The sequence below is a fragment of the Candoia aspera genome, chromosome 9 (genome assembly GCF_035149785.1).
Source record: "Candoia aspera isolate rCanAsp1 chromosome 9, rCanAsp1.hap2, whole genome shotgun sequence".
In the NCBI taxonomy this organism is placed as follows: domain Eukaryota; kingdom Metazoa; phylum Chordata; class Lepidosauria; order Squamata; family Boidae; genus Candoia; species Candoia aspera.
The window spans coordinates 4,967,870-4,988,004 of NC_086161.1; the positions used below are offsets into that span (position 1 = coordinate 4,967,870).

The following is a 20,135-nucleotide window of genomic DNA, read 5'->3' on the forward strand; positions in this document are numbered from 1 at the left end:
CGCGCTTTCCTTCGATCCATTCAGAAATCCCCGGTGGCAAAACGGGGGAGGCGGGGAACAAACGGACGCGGGAGCACCCGAGCGGGGGCGGGGGGCGCGTGCCGATTGGACGGCTCCGGACCTGGGCACCCGGGCGGGGAGAGGGAGGCGGAGAGGCGGGGGCGCTGGGCGTCGTCAGCCGCCGGCACCACCTTTGCGAAGGCAGAGCGAGGAGGCGGCGCGGGAGGCGCGCCGGGGAAGGGAGCTCGCCTCGCCACCTACCCAGGAAGCCGCCGCCGCCGCATCAGTAGCTGCGCAATCGTCTGGCCTGGCCGGGCACGCACGCACCACCACCACCACCCCGCGCGCGGCTGCAGCCAGCCAGCCGGCCGGCCGGCCAGCCCGCCCCCCGCCCGGCCACGCCGTCCCCGCTGCGCGCATTCCGGGCTGCCAGCGGCGAGCGAGCGAGCGAGCGCGCGGGCCGCGGTCTTGGCCCGGCCGCCCGGCGTGGGGGCGTGATGACCGGGTGAGCGCTGGGCAGCTGCTTCTCCCGCCGCCGCGGCCGGCGCGCCATGGCTGCCAAGGAGGACTTGTACAGCCAGGTGGCCCCGTGGAGGAGCCGGCAGACCCGGGCGGGGACCGTCAAGCGCGGCTCTTCGCTGGAGATCCTCCTCTCCATGGGCTTCCCCAAGGCTCGAGCGTGAGTTGGGCCGGGGAAGGCGGGGGCGGGGGGCCGGTCTGCTCTTGCGCGCCAGCCCGCGGGACCCGGGGCTGGAGGGCGCAGCAGCCCCTGAGTGGGTCTCCCCGCCCAGCGCCGGGCCGTTGCGTTCCGCCCGCCGAGCGGGGGCAAAGGAGGAGTCGGCAGGCGGGCGCCCCAAGCGTCGCGGGCATCCCGCTCCTCGTTCTCCTCCGGGCCGGCGGGCGATGCCCCTCTTCGTGCCCCCTCTCTCGGACGGCGGGGCAGGCAGGCAGGAGAAGCCCGCCGCTCCGGGGCTGGGCGCCGAGGCTCTCGCCCGGAGCGGGGCTGGGCATCCCTTGCCTCGGGCGGTCGCGCGCTTTTCCGGGGAGCCGCGCTGGTTCGGCTGGGATGCGCGCTGTTGCGCCGCAGCGCAGAGGCCAAACGGCGGCTCGGCTCGGCTAGCCCGGCCCAGCCCGGCAGTGGGGCAGGCTGCCTTCGGAGGGCAAGGCGCCCCGGGGCGGCGTCGCTGGAGCGAGGCCGCGGAGGGCAGGCGAGGAGAGACCGGCTCTCCACGAGCGGCTGCGCGACGATTTCTCCCCTGCATTTCCATTTCGGTTTATTTTCTCCTTCTCCCCCCGCCGCAGCCCGTAGCGGCCCATTCTAGGCAGGGCTGAGTCCGCCGCTGAAATCGAAGCTGGGGGTTTCCTCCGAGTCCCCCGGCTGGGAATGATGGGGGTTGTAGTCCGGGACGCCGAGCGCCTGTCTCCCCGGCTGCCTGCAGGGCTGGCCGCCTTCGCCTCTGGGGCTTGCAAGCTCGCGCTCCTTCCTGCTTCTCGCGGGGCAGGGACTGGGCTTCCTCTCCCTTTTGCTGGGCATCGCCTCCTACGCCAGCTTTTCCAGCCGGTGCCCTCCAGCTGTGTTGGAACTCTAATTCCCAGCATGCCTTAGCAGCTTGGTGGTTGGCGGTGCTGTGCAGGAATTCTGGGAAACGTAGTCCGGGCGCATCTGAAAGGCACTAGGTTTGAACAGCTAGCCTCCAGGATTTCAGGCTTGCGTCTTGCTCAACCTGCCTTGATGGCACCTGGGAACTTTGGCTTGGCAAACCTGTGGTTTTCATTAAGGCACTTCTCCCCCCTTCCCCCTAGTACAGTGTTTCCCAACCTTGGGAACTTGAAAATGTGTGGACTTCAACTCCCAGAATTCTCTGGGAGTTGAAGTCCACACATCTTCAAGTTCCCAAGGTTGGGAAACACTGCCCTAGCAGGTAGGTCTGCACAAGAATGATATTAGCCAGTCAGCTGTAAGGGGGAAAACTGGTTGTGCCCTTCTGCAATGTCTTTCAGAAGAACTTAAGACACTAAACTTTTGGCAGCATTACCCTTTTATCCAGCAGACTTCACCAGCATAATCGACCTGTGCCAGATGCAGTTCAAAGCACAGAAGCATACTTCAAAAAAAAAAAAAAAAAAGGCTTGGCTGACCAATGCAGGGGCTAGAAATGAAAGCAATAGGGTCCAAAATAACACCATCTCCTCCCTTTCAGTTAAGGTCGGATGTAGTAATATACGAAGAGATTAACTTAGGGTTCTTTTTTAATTCAGGATTTTAACTATATGAAAAGATAATGCAAACTAATATCAAAAAGAAAGTGGAAAAAAAGAAATACAAAGTGCAAAAAGAAAAAGGAAGAAAAAAGAGAGGGAAAAAAGAAAAGAAATAGAAAAAAGAATATTTAAGGAAGTGACTCCCGATCGTCCTCACAACAAATACAAGCAGATTCAATATTACCCCACCCCTTATGAAATTATGAACGCAATCCACTTTTTCCCATAATCCCCCAAGGGATTAATTTAGTTTTATGTACCTTGTCTGTACATCGCATTAGCTGTTCTGGCCAACAGCGGAGTTTTAAAGATGCCAACGTGTTCCTACAACTAGTGGGAAGAGATTTGCAGTGCTTGCCTATAGCTACGACTGTGTACACATTATTATGAAGGGGACAGTTACTTTTGAGGGATTTGAGGGATCCCTTACTTCAGGGATTAAAGAAGACATTTCTGTTGGAAACCGTGCTAATCTGTGAGGATTGTTGAACTGGTGATGCAATGGTTAGATCCAACCAACTCAAAAGTCACAAAAAGCTTTCAAGCTGCCTAGATTGCTTCATTAGGCAAGGGGTCTAAAAAAGCAGATGGGATGGGAAAGAAAAAGGAAGTTGATTGTATGTGACGGTCATAAAGTCTGCAGAGTCATCATCTCAAGATCAAGAGTTCTAATCAAATCTGGAAAAAACTCAAAAGCAGCAGAATGAACTGATGTGAATTTCTAATGCTTGCTTCTGTGTTTCATCCAGGGACTGTGACCAGCCTCTTACATTTTCATGCTGCCTGATGAACATCTGGAAATGTCAAAAGCTTGCTTTTTTCCCTTTTTTTGGTGACTTTGACTTGACCACCTTGGGCAGCATTTTTACCGTAATACAGATTTTGGGTGATGATGATGATGGGAATTTCTTTGGGTCCACAGAAGTATCCCTTGCTTTTCAGTTTCAAATCAAATTACGCTAGGAAAGGGTTGAGGGAAGAGTGAATTTTAATTTGCTTTTTATCTTCTTTGGTTGATCTGTTGGGATCTAGTATACTTGCTAATCTTGGCATATTATACCCAGGGTAATTTTTATATTACCAATTCACTTGTTTGGCTCAATAGTAGTATATATCCCCATGGACACTGCATGTTCTCCATGTCCATAAGGTTTTAAGAAGAGGCTGGCCAGGGCCTTGGAAAATATTTCCAATTCCTTGCCATTCCCATCAGTTGTTTAGAAGCCAACCACACAAGAAGCACAATTAAATATTTTACATATCTATGCAGTTGGCTGCCTTGGCCTGAAACTAACTATATTCCTCCACCCACTGGCTTGATGTTTTGATGTTTCTTTTTCCATTGCCCTATTTCAATGACTTGATAGATATCAACAATCTAAAGTCAGAAAGTGGTATTTGCAAATGGCTTGGATGGGAACATATGAGACCCTAACCCTAACCCTAACCCTAACCTTCCACAGCTGTTGTCTTTCAGCTATTTATTTTATTTATTTATTTATTATTCAAATTTAATTTGGATAATAGGTATATTAGACTTCAGAGCCTGGCTAGCTCAGAGTTATGGGAGCTGAAGTCCCATAACTTATCTGGACATCTTCAGGTTGGAAAAGTTGGATTAGCTTGTTATTGTTCACTGTAGCAATGTCAGGTTTTAATTGTTGCCACATTGTACCCATATTTTAATTCAGACTTCAAGCAAAATTACAGCCGTAGAGGTGTATCTCTGTTCCAAGATACATCACTGAAGATGAAATGTGCCAGGTTATAAAGAATGGATGTAAAATTCAGCTTTGGAACTAGTGTCACTTCTGCCCAGCTCCACATCCCAAAATATAAATTCCTTCAAAGAAAGACAAGATACAATGAGGTCATGTTGAAGAATAATTAGTATGCTGAGGATGTTCTGTTAAGCTAATGAGGCAAGATATTTATTAATAGAAATGAACTCTGCTGCGTATTGTCCATCTCACCTTCTGAAAAGAGATCTAGCAGATTTCCAAAATAGCTTCAGGATGGATTGTTTCCAGCTGGAATCTGCTCAGATATAGACTGGATTAAGACACTTTAAAAAAAACAACAGCTTGGTTGATAGAGGGAACAATCAGGCCCTTGTTTTGTGGCTTCACATCCTGAGATGATAACTAGATTGGCGTAAGACATGTCACTCCTCATACAAAGGGCAAGATGGTGGCCTCTAGTTCTACGTAGCAGACCTGACCTATAGTTACTTTGAATCAAATGAAAACATTTGATTGTGTGCCATCATGTCAACCACACAGATGGACCTTCTCCAGGATGATTTGCTCCAATATGACACTTCAGGTCTTTCAATGGTGCACCATTGCTATTGCAATGGATCTTCTCCATCTTGCATATCTGAAGGGCAGCAGGCAGGTATAGGAAACATAAGGCAGGTGGTATGATGTAGGCAGCTCTGTCCTTTAGAAGTGAGTGCCTTGGCTGCCCAAGGCAGTCACCTCAGCCTACCTAATGATAGAGCTGGCCCTAAGACAAGCCATCTATTTGCTAGTTTTCCAACCAGATGTATTAATTATACTAAGTAAGAACATGGATGAAAGCAGACTTGGTTAACACAGATCACAAAACTAAGATTTCCCTACAGGACAGGGAATACCTCTGGATGCAGCATTGACACAGTTGGTTAAAAAAGAACGAATGGCTCAGAGACACTGTGAGAAGTATCTTTGATCATGTCATTGTTCTTTCACAAGCTCATGACAGCCGCTAAAAGGAAGCACAGGATACTTGAAGACCACATTGCCGTTTCAAAATGACCTGCTTTCAGAACTACTCCTGGCTGTCCACAGAATGTTCTTGAGTCTGTTGAGAGACTTCCTCTCCATTCTGGTTTTAATTTCGGGGCGGGGGGTTCAAAGCTCTCTCTAATTCCTCATCTGGTTACTTGAGTTGTGCTTAATTTGTGGAGTCTGAATCCAGCTACAGATGTTGCTATCTATCGTTTTGTTCTTTCCTTATAGTTCCTTTGTTTATAGTCTTGGCCTGTTTCTGGTGACTACTCCAGATGTTTTAAATTGCAGCTCCAGCAATCTTAGGGAACCAGGGGTTAGCTGGTGAACTCGGACCTATTCGCTGGGAGATTTTTCAGTCAATGTTATAGAATTCATCAAGAAGCAGATTGAAGGCGGGAGATGTATCTTTTGGAGGGGAGAAAGATTCTTGTTTTCTTCCTTTTTTAAAAGCATATGTTACTGATATTCCACATGTTCTCTTTTGCTAAAAAGAAATTAACATTAACTGCAAAGACTCTTGTAAATCACATATAATTGTCACAGGCAGAGAAAACCAAGCAGGGCCAGGGTGTTTTAGTCTAAGAACTGGATATTGATTGTCTGTTCCAAGTTGGAGGCAAATGGAGAACTGAGCTGTTTCAGCCAATGAATGAATAGACTTGGAATTAGGGGTCCCATGAAGCACCTTAAACCCTATTGGATTTTCCAGGATTAATTTTCCTCATTAACATGGAGGATGTAAAAAGTATTTATGATGCGTTCCTCAGTGCCTAACATTTGTGGAAACCAAAGTGCTGGTGCACTGAACACCGAGTTGTCTGAACTGCAATTTTCTGTGGTTGACAAACTTGTAGGTTGTTGGAAACCTGTTACACAGCTGAGTGCTATTTCTTCTGGGATAAGAAAATGCTGGAAATATTTGGAGCAGAAGGACAAAACAGGGTGACTAAGGACAGAGCAAACATCCTGTTTATCAGGTATTCCCCTAGGAGATTGGCGTAGTCTTGCAAGGATCAGATAAAAAGACAGAGAACTCTTGTTTCGGAAGAACTTCCCGGGGCTTATGCAAACCACTGGTGGAATTTGAAATGCTGCGTTTAAGGAAAGTGGGCCTTTGGGTTCAGAAAGCCAGCAAAGTGATGACTTGTACATGGCCTTCAGGGTTACACTATCAACCCTAAGACAAGCAGCTCATATTTTGAGTCTTCTGCGTAGTCTGTGATAAATATTTGAGAGGCAGTGCTCTTTTTCAATTTATTTCATAGTACCAATGTTTTGCTTTTGCTTTTCTATTTCGGCTAGCTTCTTGCCATGGGGTAGAAATTCCTCCCAGCACACAGAGACTTCCCTTTAGATGCAGTTAAGGAAGGCATGACTTGACATGGAACTAATAAAATCTGCTCTGTGGTGTTGCATTCTTGTGCACACTTAAATAAGAGCATGCCTTTGAACCCAGCGAGGCTGGCTCCTAAGCAGACTTGTGCAGGACTAAGCCATTTGAATCTGAAACTCTCCTGTTGAAATGTCAGCTCATTCTAGATGGAGCATCTATCTATTTCTCTCTCTCTCTCTCTCATCCATCTGTCTATCTATGGTAAGATATGAGAAGGTCTTACTCTCTGGTCTGAATCTGGGGCTTTCCACATCTCCTGGTACCTATGGAATTTTTTCTTTGTGGGTAAATAATTGATGTTATTTGAGGTCTCGGTGCCCTGACTCTGTTCATACTTCAGAAGTCCTTCAAAATCTGTCTCTTCCCTCTGCTTTTGGGGCCAGGATGTTAGTATTGTCAGTTTGTATTGCTCTGTGTTGATTGAGGAGCTGATTCATTTTACCTAGCATCATTTATTGTTCTTTTTCTTGTCTTTAGAAGTTTGTTTTTGTTTTTATACCTTGTCAACTACCCAGGATTCTTTGATTAAGATGGGTGGCCATGCAAGTTTGCAGAAAAAAAATTAATCTGTAGTTAATTAACAAGTAGTCCTCATTTAGAGACTGTCTCATTTAGCGACTGTTTGCAGTTATGGAGGTGATGAAAAAGTTACTTTATGACCAATCCTCACATTTATGACCTTCGCAGGTCTGTAAAGCAAAGGAAAGCTGAAATAAGATCGTAAGCACAGTTGCAGTTTCACTTGCCGACTGCTTTGCTTAATGACAGAGTTGCCATTCCTAATTGTGATGGCTAAATGAGGACTACCTGGAATGACCTTACTTGGTGTAGAACCTTTTTTATTATGCCCCCTCATCCACACTTCCAAACCATCTCACCATGACTGCCGTGTTTTAGTCTTCAAACAACATGAACATATTTTGAGCCTCTTCCCTGGTTTGTCTTTAAGGCCTGGAGCAAGGACAGGTAAACTTTGGCTCAGTAGGATAACCTGTCTGGCCCACAGCCCTTAAGCAAGGCCTTGTCCCCTACAATCTTGAGGATTCACATCTCTTGACCATCAGTCTTCTCCCCAGGCAGAAGAGCCTCCTCAACCAGACAGCGGCTGCTGCCTTAAGGTCCTTGGAGGAAAAATAAGACACCGATATAGCAAGTTAATCTAGTTTGGCCCTTAATCACATCACTAATCATTTGTCTCCACTTTAATTTTCCCATCTGCAAGCTTAGGATAATAATGCTGACCTATTTTACTGGGTAGGAGGTGAAACAGGCTTTGAACATACGTAAGCCTTGTGTAAATGCTGATAATTAGTGACCATCACTTCTGCATTGTGCTTGGAAGTATTCTCTCCTTTAGCTCACTCGGCCTTGGTCTTAAGTACACATTGGGGGGGGGGCATACAAGGACATCTCAATGCTACAGGTAGTCCTCAACTTACGACCATTTATTTAGCGACCATTCAATGTTACAACGGTGCTGAAAAGAGTGACTTGTAACCAGTCCTCGCACTTATGACCGTCGCAGCATCCCCATGGTCACATGATCAAAATTCAGGAGCTTGGCAACCAGCATGTACAGTATTTATGACAGTTGCAGTGTCCTGGGGTCACGTGATTGCCATTTGTGACTTTCCCAGCTGGCTTCCAACAAGCAAAATCAATGTGGGAAGCCAGATTCGCTTAACAACCACTTGATTCGCTTAATGACTGCATTGCTTAGTGACTGAAGTTCCAGTTCCAATTGTGGTTGTAAATCGAGGACTACCTATACGCTACCCCAATTTTCTGCCTACTTATGGGGTCAAAGAGAAACCAACCCTATCTGACTTTGTGCCATTACTTTCCATTGTTTATCATTCCTTACTAAGAGGACTGGCATATATTACTCATTCATTCATTCATATTTTATGTTTATTATTTTATTAATTATTTATTATGTTATTTATTTAATTTGGCATCATTACATTAGATGAATATTGCATTACTGTTAATATTGGGCTTGTTTGATGTTGCCGTCTTGAATTCCTCGTTGTTCCGCAGTCATTGGACAACTAATGTTTCTTCTCTTTGCAGTCTGTTTCTTCCACCTCTCTCTTCCCTTTCTTTAAACTTGATTGCAAACCACATAAGTGGCAAGCTTCCCCTTGGGCTACAAGTTGGGATAATCTGAAGATCAAACAATTGTTTGACAACAAGCTGGAATTCTTAGCAGTTTCAGCTGCTGTGCATGTGGTAGCTAGATCTTTCCACTATGACTGTATAGTCTTCTGCTCCTGGATTAGAATCAGCCCTGAAGGGAGTGGAAAACTGATGAGGTCAGACAAAGACTGCAGGATCAGAGCGAGAGGAGATACAATCGAGGCCCAGTTCTAGGGTGTTGCAGTAGATCTGGCTTGCTGGGTAGGAGATGACTCATCTTTTGCAAGTGCTCCATGGGAAGACACAGAAGCCTCAAGGTGAGCTACCTGGGCTGTGCCAGCCTAGATACTTTTACAGCTCAAATGTGCTCCCATTTCTAGGCTCTTGGTCACCAGGAAATGCTGCTCAGCTGCAAGGTGGCCCAGCTTGTTGTGCATATCAGAACAACGCTAGGAAATGTCTGTGGAATAGAATAATTAGAATCCAGAGGAGACTTGCAACATGTTCTACAAATGACCTTCACAGAAGGGTATTGCGTAGCCAATGTGGAAAGCAGACTTCTGGACTACATCAGCTTTAGGTCAGCTGCTTCTTCCTATGCTGTATGCCCTATAGAAACTATAGACCTCAGCAATGGACAGATGAATGTATGTGGCCTCAGTCCTGCTTCCTGCAAATCTCTAGCAAGATTGAGAACCAGGGTGATATAATGGTTAAAGTGCTAGACTGTAGCCATGGGAACGCATGTTCAGGGCCGTCCTCAGAACTCACTGAGGACACAGGGCCAGTCATTTTCTGCTGGCCCAACCTGTCTCACGGGATGGTTGGGGTGGGGAAAAATTGCAGGAGGAAATGCTATCTGGGCTGCCTTAACCTTCTGAAGGAAAGGAGGGGCTTAAGTGTAATAAAAGTCTAAAGGTAAATATTGCACAGGGAGCTTGGACTGAGAAAGGTGTGTATCCTTTGTTGCCGAAGGAGCTGCTGGAGTGTGCTCTGACAAACAGGCAAAATTATTTGAGTGCGTTTGCAGGGCAAGTCCCCCCCTGGGCTGTTGTGTAGCTTTGGTGAACAAATGCCTGGCTTGTGGCTTTCCCAAGTTGCCTTTCACACAGGGTTTGGTCTGCTGACAGTTGCAGGCTCACTTCCTCTGTGACAGTTGTTAGTGGTTTGTTTTTTATTGACCTTCCCCGAATGTGACATTTAGTCTCCAAGAAGCCTGGCTAGCTTTCTCTGAGCCTGTTGGAGAATTTCTGGCTGCAGGAGGGCGAGGACGTAGAGGGAGACGGAGAGGAGACATTGCTTTGCAATTCTTTACCTGTGAAAGACAGAAGACTTTTCCTTCCCTTCATAAAGTCTGCTGGAAGTCTGTGGCCAAAGTCACCCGTTGTGCTAAGTTTGGGGTTCAAACAGGACAGCACATGGGGTCTACCATTATCCCTTTTCCAACTCCTACACCACATCAGATTAAAGCTTGGTAGGCTTAGGGGAGTTTTAAGGGGTTTAACTCCCATATGTCTAATCCAGCCTTTCTCAACCTTTTGACCCTGGAGGAACCCTTGAAATATTTTTCAGGCCTTGGGGAACTGCCACACATTCAGGCTCAAATGTAGACCAGAAGTTCCAAACTATTATATTCATTTCATGGGTAGCCCTGTATATATGCATTAAACAGTGTTCTTAACTAAAAGTAAAGAATGGGACTTACCTCTTTAATGTGAAGTGGCCCCAATTTGAAATAATTTTTTAAATAAATCGTGGTCTCCCAGGGAACCCCTGGTGACCCCTCACGGGACCCTAGGATGCCACAGAACCCTGGCTGAGAAACTGTGATCTAATCTATCTAGACTGCAACAATCCAGATGACCAGTGCATGGCAACAGAGAGAGATAGAAAATTCTCCCTAATGGTCCAGATTTTTGAAGCTCAGAGGAAGTATGTCTACCTGAAGTATTAGGAAGAGGAGGAACCCTTGACATTTGAAAAAAGCCTGGCATGACTCTCAACCTGATGGAACTGGGAAATCCCCAGGCTAAGCCGTGGCTTGTTCAATCACAGTTTCATGAATGAACAAGTGCAGAATTGTTATGAATCCAGAAGAACTATGTGCCTGCTTTGCTCTCCTGCAAGGCTGCTCAGAAACCATTCCCACTGAGTTCTGTAGAACTTGCTCAATAGGAACACCATGTATGGAATTTCAGCCTTGATTCTTAAATCTTAAATCTTTTTTTTTTTAAAAAGGTATTATGGAAGTAGCAGCAAAAGTTGGCAGAGCTGAATGAGGCTGAGATGCTGCCTTTGTACTGAGACAAAGGAAAAAGAAATGTGGAGGAAGAGGTTGATAGAGTGAAGTGGGCTTGAGGTGGTGCAGTCAATGGTGATTTCTAGTGCAGGTTACCATTAGAAGGAACGGAAAAGAGGCTGCAGGTTTTACAAACTTCCATTTGTCTTACAACATTGTCAGCTTGCATTCGTCTCTTCTACATCTTCCTGACCACAGATTACAGGCGGAAAGGAGCACATCCAAGAATATCTGCATATTAGAGGGCATTTCAAACCAGGGTGGTAATCAAATTACAGCCTGGCGGGGCTGGGGGCCTGGATAGTTTCCTGTGGAGAGTTCAACACAAAAGTAAAATTCAAACAAAGTAAAATCTCTTTGGCGGCAAGCTCTGTTCCTGATGACTTCATGGGCTACAATAACTGTTTTTATTGTAAACTGCCCAGAGTCCCTCTCTGAGGGGGAGAAGGGCGGTGATAGAAATTTGATAAATAAATAAAATAAAGATGGAGGTAGTTTGCCATTTCCTTCTTCCAGAGTATTTCTCAACTTCCTAGCATACTCTCACAGTCCTGGGATTTCCGGTGGTCTCCCATCCTGAGATTAACCAGATCCAATCCTGCTTAGCTTTTTCAGGGCAACCAAGGCTGGCTAAGAGTTGTCACTAACTGGGCCTTTGTGGGCTAGGCCTTTTGTTGTGAGTCACAGCTCCTTCAGTTTATCCTGGAAATCATCAGCCTCCTGTCAACCATACTGACAACCCCTATGGAGAGCCCTTTTATGGTGCAGAGAATGCTTTCCAAATCATCATGATTAAGGGTCATGTACTTATACAGTAGCTAACTACTCTAAGTTATTGTTTATCCATATCTTGTTGACTCTGTCACAATTAGCCAGGCTCACACCATAAATTATGGTTCGCAAACCACTATGGCAGAGGTAAAATGGTAAATAAGCCCAAAAGAAGAGAATATCCGTAGCTCAGGGTTGAACTGTGGAGTCCTTGGTGCTCTCTGAGCTTGGCTGTTGGCTTGCCGACGTTTCATTACCCAACTAGGTAACTTCATCAGTGTGAGAGAGTGTGGAGTATGTTCCCTGTTTACATGCAGTTTTGGATGTAACCTCCAAGGAGGTTCTCCTCCAAGGAGAAAACCACACTCCCACCAAAATTGGCAGGGCAAGCTACTGCATATAAACAGGGAGCAAACCCCACACTCCCTTGCAATGATGATGTTACCTACTTGGGTAATGAAACGTCGGCAAGCAAACAACCAAGTTCAGAGAGCACCAAGGACTCCACAGTAAACAAACCTTATGAAAATGTGCCTTGATGGTGTACCAGGTTACATGCTCACACACCAAGCTTTGGAACTGATGGGGCCTTTGGATATCTCAGCTTGGAGGCCACCAGACAGGAGAAGGCAAAGCTCTAGCTTCACTGCAGTGTTTGTTCTACGTTCCATTTCTTCCTATGCTTGTTAATATCTTCCCATCCACTGGGCTGGTACCCCCCAGCCCTTTCTGGAAAGAATTGTCCATCTCTTGATCAGCATTTTCCTCTGAGTTGCTGAACTGTAAAATGCATGGTGGGTGGCATGGGCTTTGAAATTATTTCACATGCAATTAGATGAGTATCTCTTGAAAGCCAGAGGTGTTTCCTAGCAAGCCTACCGGTTATCGTTTCAAGGTAACAGAAATAATTGAGGTAGGTCAGCTTGTCTGGCGGTGCTTTTGGTAGTGGATTAGAATTACATATTGCAAGGGTGAGCCACAGTACAATACGAAATAAAAATATCCAGGCTTTTTCATTTAAGGGCTGTCGTAAACATGATGCAGGAAAGGAAGTGATCTATGGCAAGAAATGGTGCCTTTGGAGCTGATAAGGAAAATTAACAGCTTCCACTGCATCTTACATTTCTAATGCCATCTGCTCCCTTTAAAAGGATTTTAAAGCAAACAAACTAGGTTTAGCTGGTTCTTTTCCTCCTGTAAAATTGGCTGATTAAATTAGGAGCCTCCCATTAGTGAGAGAAGATGCAGAGAACCATTAGAACTAGAGCTGGGCACAAAGGTCTTCTTGCAAACCTTCTATCTGTTTGTGGGTAGAGAAACAGGAGAGTATTTCAGTTAATTTCCGCAAAGAAGAGAGAAATTCTCTGGCCATTTAAGGCAAGGAGCAACTTATAATTAGCACAGCCTTTTTTCCTTTTCCTGAAGGTTTTATTTTATTTTCTGCCTAACCCTTGCAATGTGGCAGTAACATTTTGGCAACCTGCTCGCCATTTTTTTTTTTTTATTGCTCACCGATGCCCCAGGCCTAGCGTCATTTCAGAAGTTTGCACATGGAAATGAACGTGAGTTGTGAAAAGAAATGGGAGAGGATGTTCTAAGAAAATGGAGCTGTTTCTAAGAGTGTTAACAGAAAAGAAAAAGTATCTCAGAAATTTTCTCTGGGGAAAAAAAGCCTGAGGACATTTGCCTGAGTACAGATTTAAGCCGGATGATGCCTAAATTCACACAGCACGTGAAGTCACTTAAATCATAGTTTGATTAAATAGCCACAACTGGAAGCAATTATGTTAAGAAGGTTGACAAGCTGGAGCAGTGTCTCTCAACCTTGGAAGGGTTGAGATGTGTGGACTTCAACTCCCAGAATTTCCCATCCAGCATTCTGGGTGTTGAAGTCCACACATCTCAACCCTTCCAAGGTTGAGAGACACTGAGCTAGAGTGACAGCGTTCAAAGTGTGTTTAAAACCAAACAGACATTCCCAGCCTCCATTCTGTCCACTGAGAAACCTAGTACTTATTATGCTTCATGATGCCTTCCTCTTTTGTGCGCCTATCAGCAAATGCCGCAATACCTGGCCATCTGGGCTATTAAAAATGAGACATCCTGATAATTTGCAGAACTCTATTCCTATTTAAAATATATTTCTAATCTTGCATCACATGGCACGTACAGCCATAATCAATATATGCCAACTTTAGTAAATCTGTGGCCCTTGGGGTCATTTAGACACTGTTCATTGATTGTCTTCAACACCTTGTACAAGTGGGTGTATTTTGGATCAGAAGATGTGCAGAAGCAATCCATTGTGTTGCAAAAAGAGGAGAGGAAATGGAATTAAAGGTTCTAATCTCCAGGGGTCCAAATTTAGCTTCTTGTACAATAAATGTGGCTTGGCAAGTGGAAACTGTGATGGTAGCTCTGCTGGTCTGTCAGTAATGAAATAGCAAAATCTTAGTAAAGGTCATTTGCAAAAGCGTCTTGTTGCTGACTACTGTGTTTTTTAAAATGTTGATTCAGCATTCACTTCTCCCATAGTTACTACGAACAATTCATTGTCTTGGATATTTCTATTTTAGAGCTGTGTTGGAGAATATATTTTCTGAAGTAAATCAAACTACAGGGAACAACCACTGTTTTAAGGTTTTATTTTTGTTTAATATCTATCTAGAGGATCCAGAAGTCTCAAATTGCCCTTATCATATGTCCTGATCAACCAGGCATGGGATCATGCTCAATTCAGCCTGGGAATGCTTGACATGAGAAGTTGGAACCTCTGTGCATAGCTGTATCCCTGCCTCTGCTTTAGCATATTGAGGGCAGTAATGAAAAGGGCTGAAGGACCCTTCATTCTGACCTCTTAATTGAGTTGAATCAAAGTTTTACTTTATAATAACTCCAAGGTTTCTTTGTAATAGACCAGCACAGTTACTTATGGTTTGATTATGTCCGTGATGCACTAAATTAGTACATTAGTAGCTGTGAGGATGTTTGGTCTGGCACCTGGGGGGAAGGGTACCTTTGTTTTTAACTATGTTTTATGGATTGTTGTGAGCCTCCTAGAGTCATTGTATGAGATAGGTAGCCATGTAAGTCCTATACATAAATAAATAATTTAGTGAACTCACCATGTGCCAATTAATCAGTGGAACAATTGATGAATTTGCGTGTAAGCCTAACCTTACCGTGAGCATTTCTTTGAGATGGAAGGTTAATCAGTCCTCACACTAGGCTAAGACTCAACCAACCATGATATGGCCTAGTGTCATCAGGTTTGTTAGTGAACCTTAGTGAACCAGGTTTGTTCAGAAAACCATTATTTAGTGTGATGTATCGATGGAAAGAAGAATTTTAATGGACAAGCACCAGCTCTGACAGTTAGAAGGGCAATTCTATTTTGTTTTCATTTTCTGATACAGCAGAATCAACTTTGCAGAATCAAAACAGCATTGATCAGTTGTTCTCCAGTATCATATGTAGACCATGGTGAAATGAAATGTATTTAGTAAAAATTCCCTTCAGCTAAGATTGGTCTTGATTACAAGCTATTTTTGATGGTCTTTCTAAAGACCGTGTCACCAGAATCTTAATTGGAGTTAGATTAGTTGGAAATTCCAGGAAATGTAGTCTTTGGACGTTTGGATGTGCCAAGTTCAAGATGACTACTGTAGAGGAAGTTTAATTGTACTTTCCCTCATCCTTGTCCCATTCAAATAATACCACTGTAGCTTGGTAGGTGCCCTACATGAGAAAGCAGGAGAAAATATTGCTTGTCGTTGCTGCAGTTCTGCTTATATTTTCATAGAAGTTCACTGAGCTCAGCAAGTGCCATTTACAAGAATCTGCAGCAGCTGCTTTATTCCTAAAAATGAAGCTTGGTCTCTTGGTTTGATTTGTCTTACACTGATAGGGATGGAAGCAACTGATCAGGATGGAAGCAGGGTTTCTAAAAATCAAACAACTGTCTATTTAGATGGATCTGTTCTCATTCTCTCTGGAAGAGTCACTAGCCAAGTGACCCAGGGTGACTCACAAATGGCCATCATGAGTAGGGAGTTGGCTTGTCATGAATGCAGAAACTGGCTTGCCCTTTCTTTAACATGATCAGGGATGTCTTTTTCTAATCAACGTTTTCTGGCAGCTTAAATTACTGCTTCCTTCCTGGCCTTTGAAGTTCTCTACCAGGTAGTTGAGCTATTTTGTGGTTGATATTTGGGGAAGGAAGAACACTTATTCAAAGGATCTTTTCAGGGAAAAGAGAGGTGAGGAGGAGGAGATAAGTGGAACTTTCAAATACACATTGATAAACACGTGGCTCATAATAAGCCAGATATAATTGCATGTACAAAGAAACAAATATGGATAATTGAGGTAGGTCAATTAGAAATACAAGGGAAATGAGGAAGAATTAGCAAAAGTAGAGACATATAAAGACCTTGAAATAGAGATCAACCAAAGATAGAAAAAGGTAAGTGTGATGCTAGTAGTGCTTGGTGTGCTTGGTGCCACACCAAAAGATCTGAAAAAGCACTTGGATGCAATAGGAATGGATAGAATGTCAGCTCGGCAATTACAAAAAGTGGCATTCCTTGGACCAATGGACATCTTACAATGATAGCTTTAAGTATCTAGATCCTTGAGAAGGATCCAGTAGACTGATTACCAAAGCCAACAGAACTATCTGGTAGACTGTGTGTAAATAGCAGCAGCAATTATAAAGCTAATGACAGACCTTTTTGATTTGAGATGATGTCCATTTTTTTTTAATCAGATAAATCAGGTAAGCTTGTCTGGAATTCACCCACAGCACTGATTAGACCTGGCTAGGGAGCACATTAGACAGAGGTTCCCCTGTCCTAATAGATCTGGAGGACACCAACTCATGGGAAGGCTACTAAACTGTCCCTCTTACAATAACTCAGAAGGTTATTTCTGTTGAGATTTCATGTTCACTACACTGAACATTTTCCTCATTACTGAAAAGCTAGATGGTTTTAAACGATCGTTGGCAGATACAATATAAACAGGTAGGTGCCATGAATGCAACTATGACTGTGAAGTGTGCATGAATTCTGGGATGTGATCTCCATCTTCCTCACAGTAAAGGTTCCCTCAAATCAAACTTTACTCCTTATGACTTCATTGGAGGACATGGGGATTTGGGGTAAGCAGTGTAGAAAAATTAGTTATTGTCTCCTTCTTGGATGTTTTTTTTAACTTTCTACTCAAGTTTACAGCCTGGAGATTCCCTGGTTGTCTCCAGTCTAAGTAGAAGCCTGCTTAGCTTTTATGAGATGAGCCAAGCTCTAGCTGAGCACCTCTCTCATACTCTCATTTATGACATTTAATGCTGCTGATAAATCTTTGTAATGCACCATGTGGAATCTTGCACAGCTGAGAGTTTACCTTAACAGCTGAGCCTCATTTAGAGTTTGAGACACCTCTGATTTAATTTTTCCTTGCTCATCAGAAGCAGGGTGTGCCAGAATAGCTGTATTTCCTATGTAAATTATTCAGAAATGGCATCAATATCTGGTTTTTCCATGCAGTTAAATGACTTTGTGGGTAGGCCAAGGGTTTTGCAAGCAATGTGGGAGGCAGGGAGGAAGAGGAAGAAGAAGAAAAGAAAGGAAATATTCAACTTGTAGCAAAGGCAAGATGATGAATGGAGATTAAATAACTTCCTCTATGCTTTTGAGTGGGAAGAGAAACAGGGTGAGTTCTTACACCATATTTACAAGGAATGACCTAGGTGGTTGAGATTTATGGGATATTTATTGAGCCAACACACCTAAAGGTATGACATAGTCCATTCCAACAACCATCTCAGCCCAAAAATGAATATCTACCTCTTCCTAGTGTTGAACAGGTAAATTACTTCTTTTGAAAAAGCTTCCTGGGAATAGGAGACTTATTTTTAAAGTCCTAATGCATTATAGTTATAGTTTTATCCCAAATCCACAATGGAGAGCTCCAGATGTTCTAGAACTGGCCATGACTTCTTGACTTGGTTTGAATTTAAGGAGAGAGATTCTCAGACTGCTTCCAGCATATGCTTGGTGAGGCCGAAGAATGGCTGACTGGGACCCCTGCATCTTCTATAACAGGGCATTAGCCCCTATGACTGGATTCACACATGGTTTGCATGTCTTTGGCTTAGCTTCTTTTGGGACCCAACCAATTATGATTCCTTCAGTAAACCAACACTGGACAATCTGTGGCTTTTACAGTATGTGCCACTTGGTCACTTGGTCAAATTCTCTTATCAAGCAGAGCCAGTTGTGGAGTTGAGTTCTGGAGCGCAGTGAGAGGTTCAGCTGTCATTAGAAAAAGCAAGAGACAGAAACAAATTTATTTAGGGGACCTGAGAGTTTTGGAGAAAGATCACAAGTACTATTGACCCTGATGAACATAGGAACCATCTTCCTGGATCAATCCATCCAGTTTCCTGATGGACATCTCCAGAAAAACACAAGCAGAATTCTGGTCATTGCATTGCAGCAATTAGCCACAGCTGGCATCCTGCCTTTGAAATTGAAGGTAGATTGTATCCCAGCTTCTCAACCTTTTGACCCTGGAGGAGCCCTTGAAATATTTCTCAGGCGTTGGGGAACCCCTGCACTTTCAGGCTCAAATATAGGCCAGAAGTTACAAAATTATTACATTCATTTCATGGGTAGGCCTGTATAGATGCAGTACCAGTGTTCTTAAACTAAAAATAAAGAATGAAACTTACCTCTTCACTGTGAAGTTGCCTGAATATGAAATATTTTTTTTAATAAATCGTGATCTCCCAGGGAACCCCTAGTGACCTCTCGTGGAACCCTAGGGTACCAAGGAACCCTGGTTGAGGAACTCTGCTCTATCCTATCATATTGGTGGCATATTTTTCAGGATATCAGAGAACATGGTCCTCATGGCAGCCCTGGAGATTATCCACCACATCCTCAAATTCATTTTTTAAAAATCATGTTTCAAAAAATGGGCTCCAATTCTGGGAGATTTGGGGGCACCCAGGCCCACCTAGGCTGCCCTGATTCTGGAATCTAGCATTGTCTGTGGGAAAGAGAATAATTTTCTCTGTATCGAAGCCTAACACGTTCACCCAGCCCCTACACGGCCCCATAGCAAAGCTCCATTTCTTTCATCTTGCAGATGGGATGATTGGCAGTTGTTGAAGGAGGGGTTGGGGTTGGGTGGTGGTAATTTTTTTTTTTTTTTGGCTGATACAGTAAGGAAAAAAAAGGGAAAAAAAAAACCCCTCTTGGAGCCTCTTGATCATGAACTCCAGCCTGTGAGTGGAGGTTATTTTGTGTCACTGGTAATTGCCAGCCTGAAGAAAAAGAGGCTATAATTAGCCTTTCTGTGCTGTTTGTTTATCAGAGAGGGAAAATGGTCTTTAAAAGATTGTGTTGCCTTGGCTGAGAACGCAATTCCTGTTAACAGATGGGGACAACAATTTTCGGTGATGGACTTGGCTACTGCAGAAAGGGCTGGCTTTGTGGATTGCTGCATCAACTGTTCCTTATTTTCCTGCTGGACAAAGAAAAACTCTGTCGGGACCGGTTTGCACATCTCAGTTTGTTACTGTACACGCATCCACATACACCAGATGCTCCATAATGGCCCTTTGGTTGGCTTTGCATGTGGTGCTGAGGCATTGTTAACCACAGTTTGCAGTCATACATCACACTGAGACATAAACCATGGTTTACAAGCCACAGCAGCTGGGTTTACCTTGTGGAAGACCCTTCCCCTTGAAATCTGGAGGGCCCCCAGCCTTGTAACCTTCTGGAAAGTGACAAACAGTTGGCTTCCCCCCAAGGGTTGTGTTGGAATAATAAGGTTCAAGCCCGGGGACTGCAAAGGAGAATGGATGCAGTTGATGGATTAGGTGCCTGGTATTTCTTGATGTTTGTTGCATTGTTTTTATTGTTAGTGATTTTATTATTGTTGTTAGCCACCGAGAGCTGTGTTCCATAAGATGGGCAGTTGCATAAATCATTAAAAAGACACACAGGAACACAATAAGCTACACCAAAATCCCATCAGAGCAGAACCTCTTGTGTTAACCAAATCACATATGCACACCCAAAAAGATTGGAGTTAGATCTTACACTGTGGTAAGTTGATTTATTTGGCTTTGACTTTATGCGATGACTGTGGTCAGTGCCATCCAACAAACTATGGTTAAACAAATTGCAGCCTAAAGTGATGAATGATTACAGCCTTCCCCTACATCTGTTGGCCAAGTAAGACTTCCACCTTTCCAAACTCTTTCTTGTATTTGTGAAAAAGAGATTCTGCACTTTTTCAGAACCATTTGTTCCAATGAAATGGTGTAAATAGAAGGGGCTACCCAAAACAATTTTCTATCAAATATTCTTTTAAATGATTAATTAAAGAGCCAATATCAGAAACATTTGTCATTTGTAGTTTTAGCTGTCACTTGGAGCACAGTTTTTCTAAGCTGCATCTATTCCCACCAAATCAGTGCATT

The 20,135-nt window shown here is 44.1% G+C and overlaps 1 protein-coding gene across 1 annotated transcript in view; it reads left to right on the forward strand.

Moving 5' to 3' along the window:
- The first annotated feature begins 469 nt into the window (after window positions 1-469).
- The window catches only part of UBASH3B (ubiquitin associated and SH3 domain containing B), a 42,598-nt gene continuing 22,932 nt past the window's right edge, over window positions 470-20,135 (forward strand). The window contains exon 1 of the mRNA XM_063310907.1: window positions 470-679. Coding sequence (XP_063166977.1) covers window positions 552-679 — 128 coding nt within the window. The 5' untranslated portion in view covers window positions 470-551. The remainder of the gene's footprint in view (window positions 680-20,135) is intronic.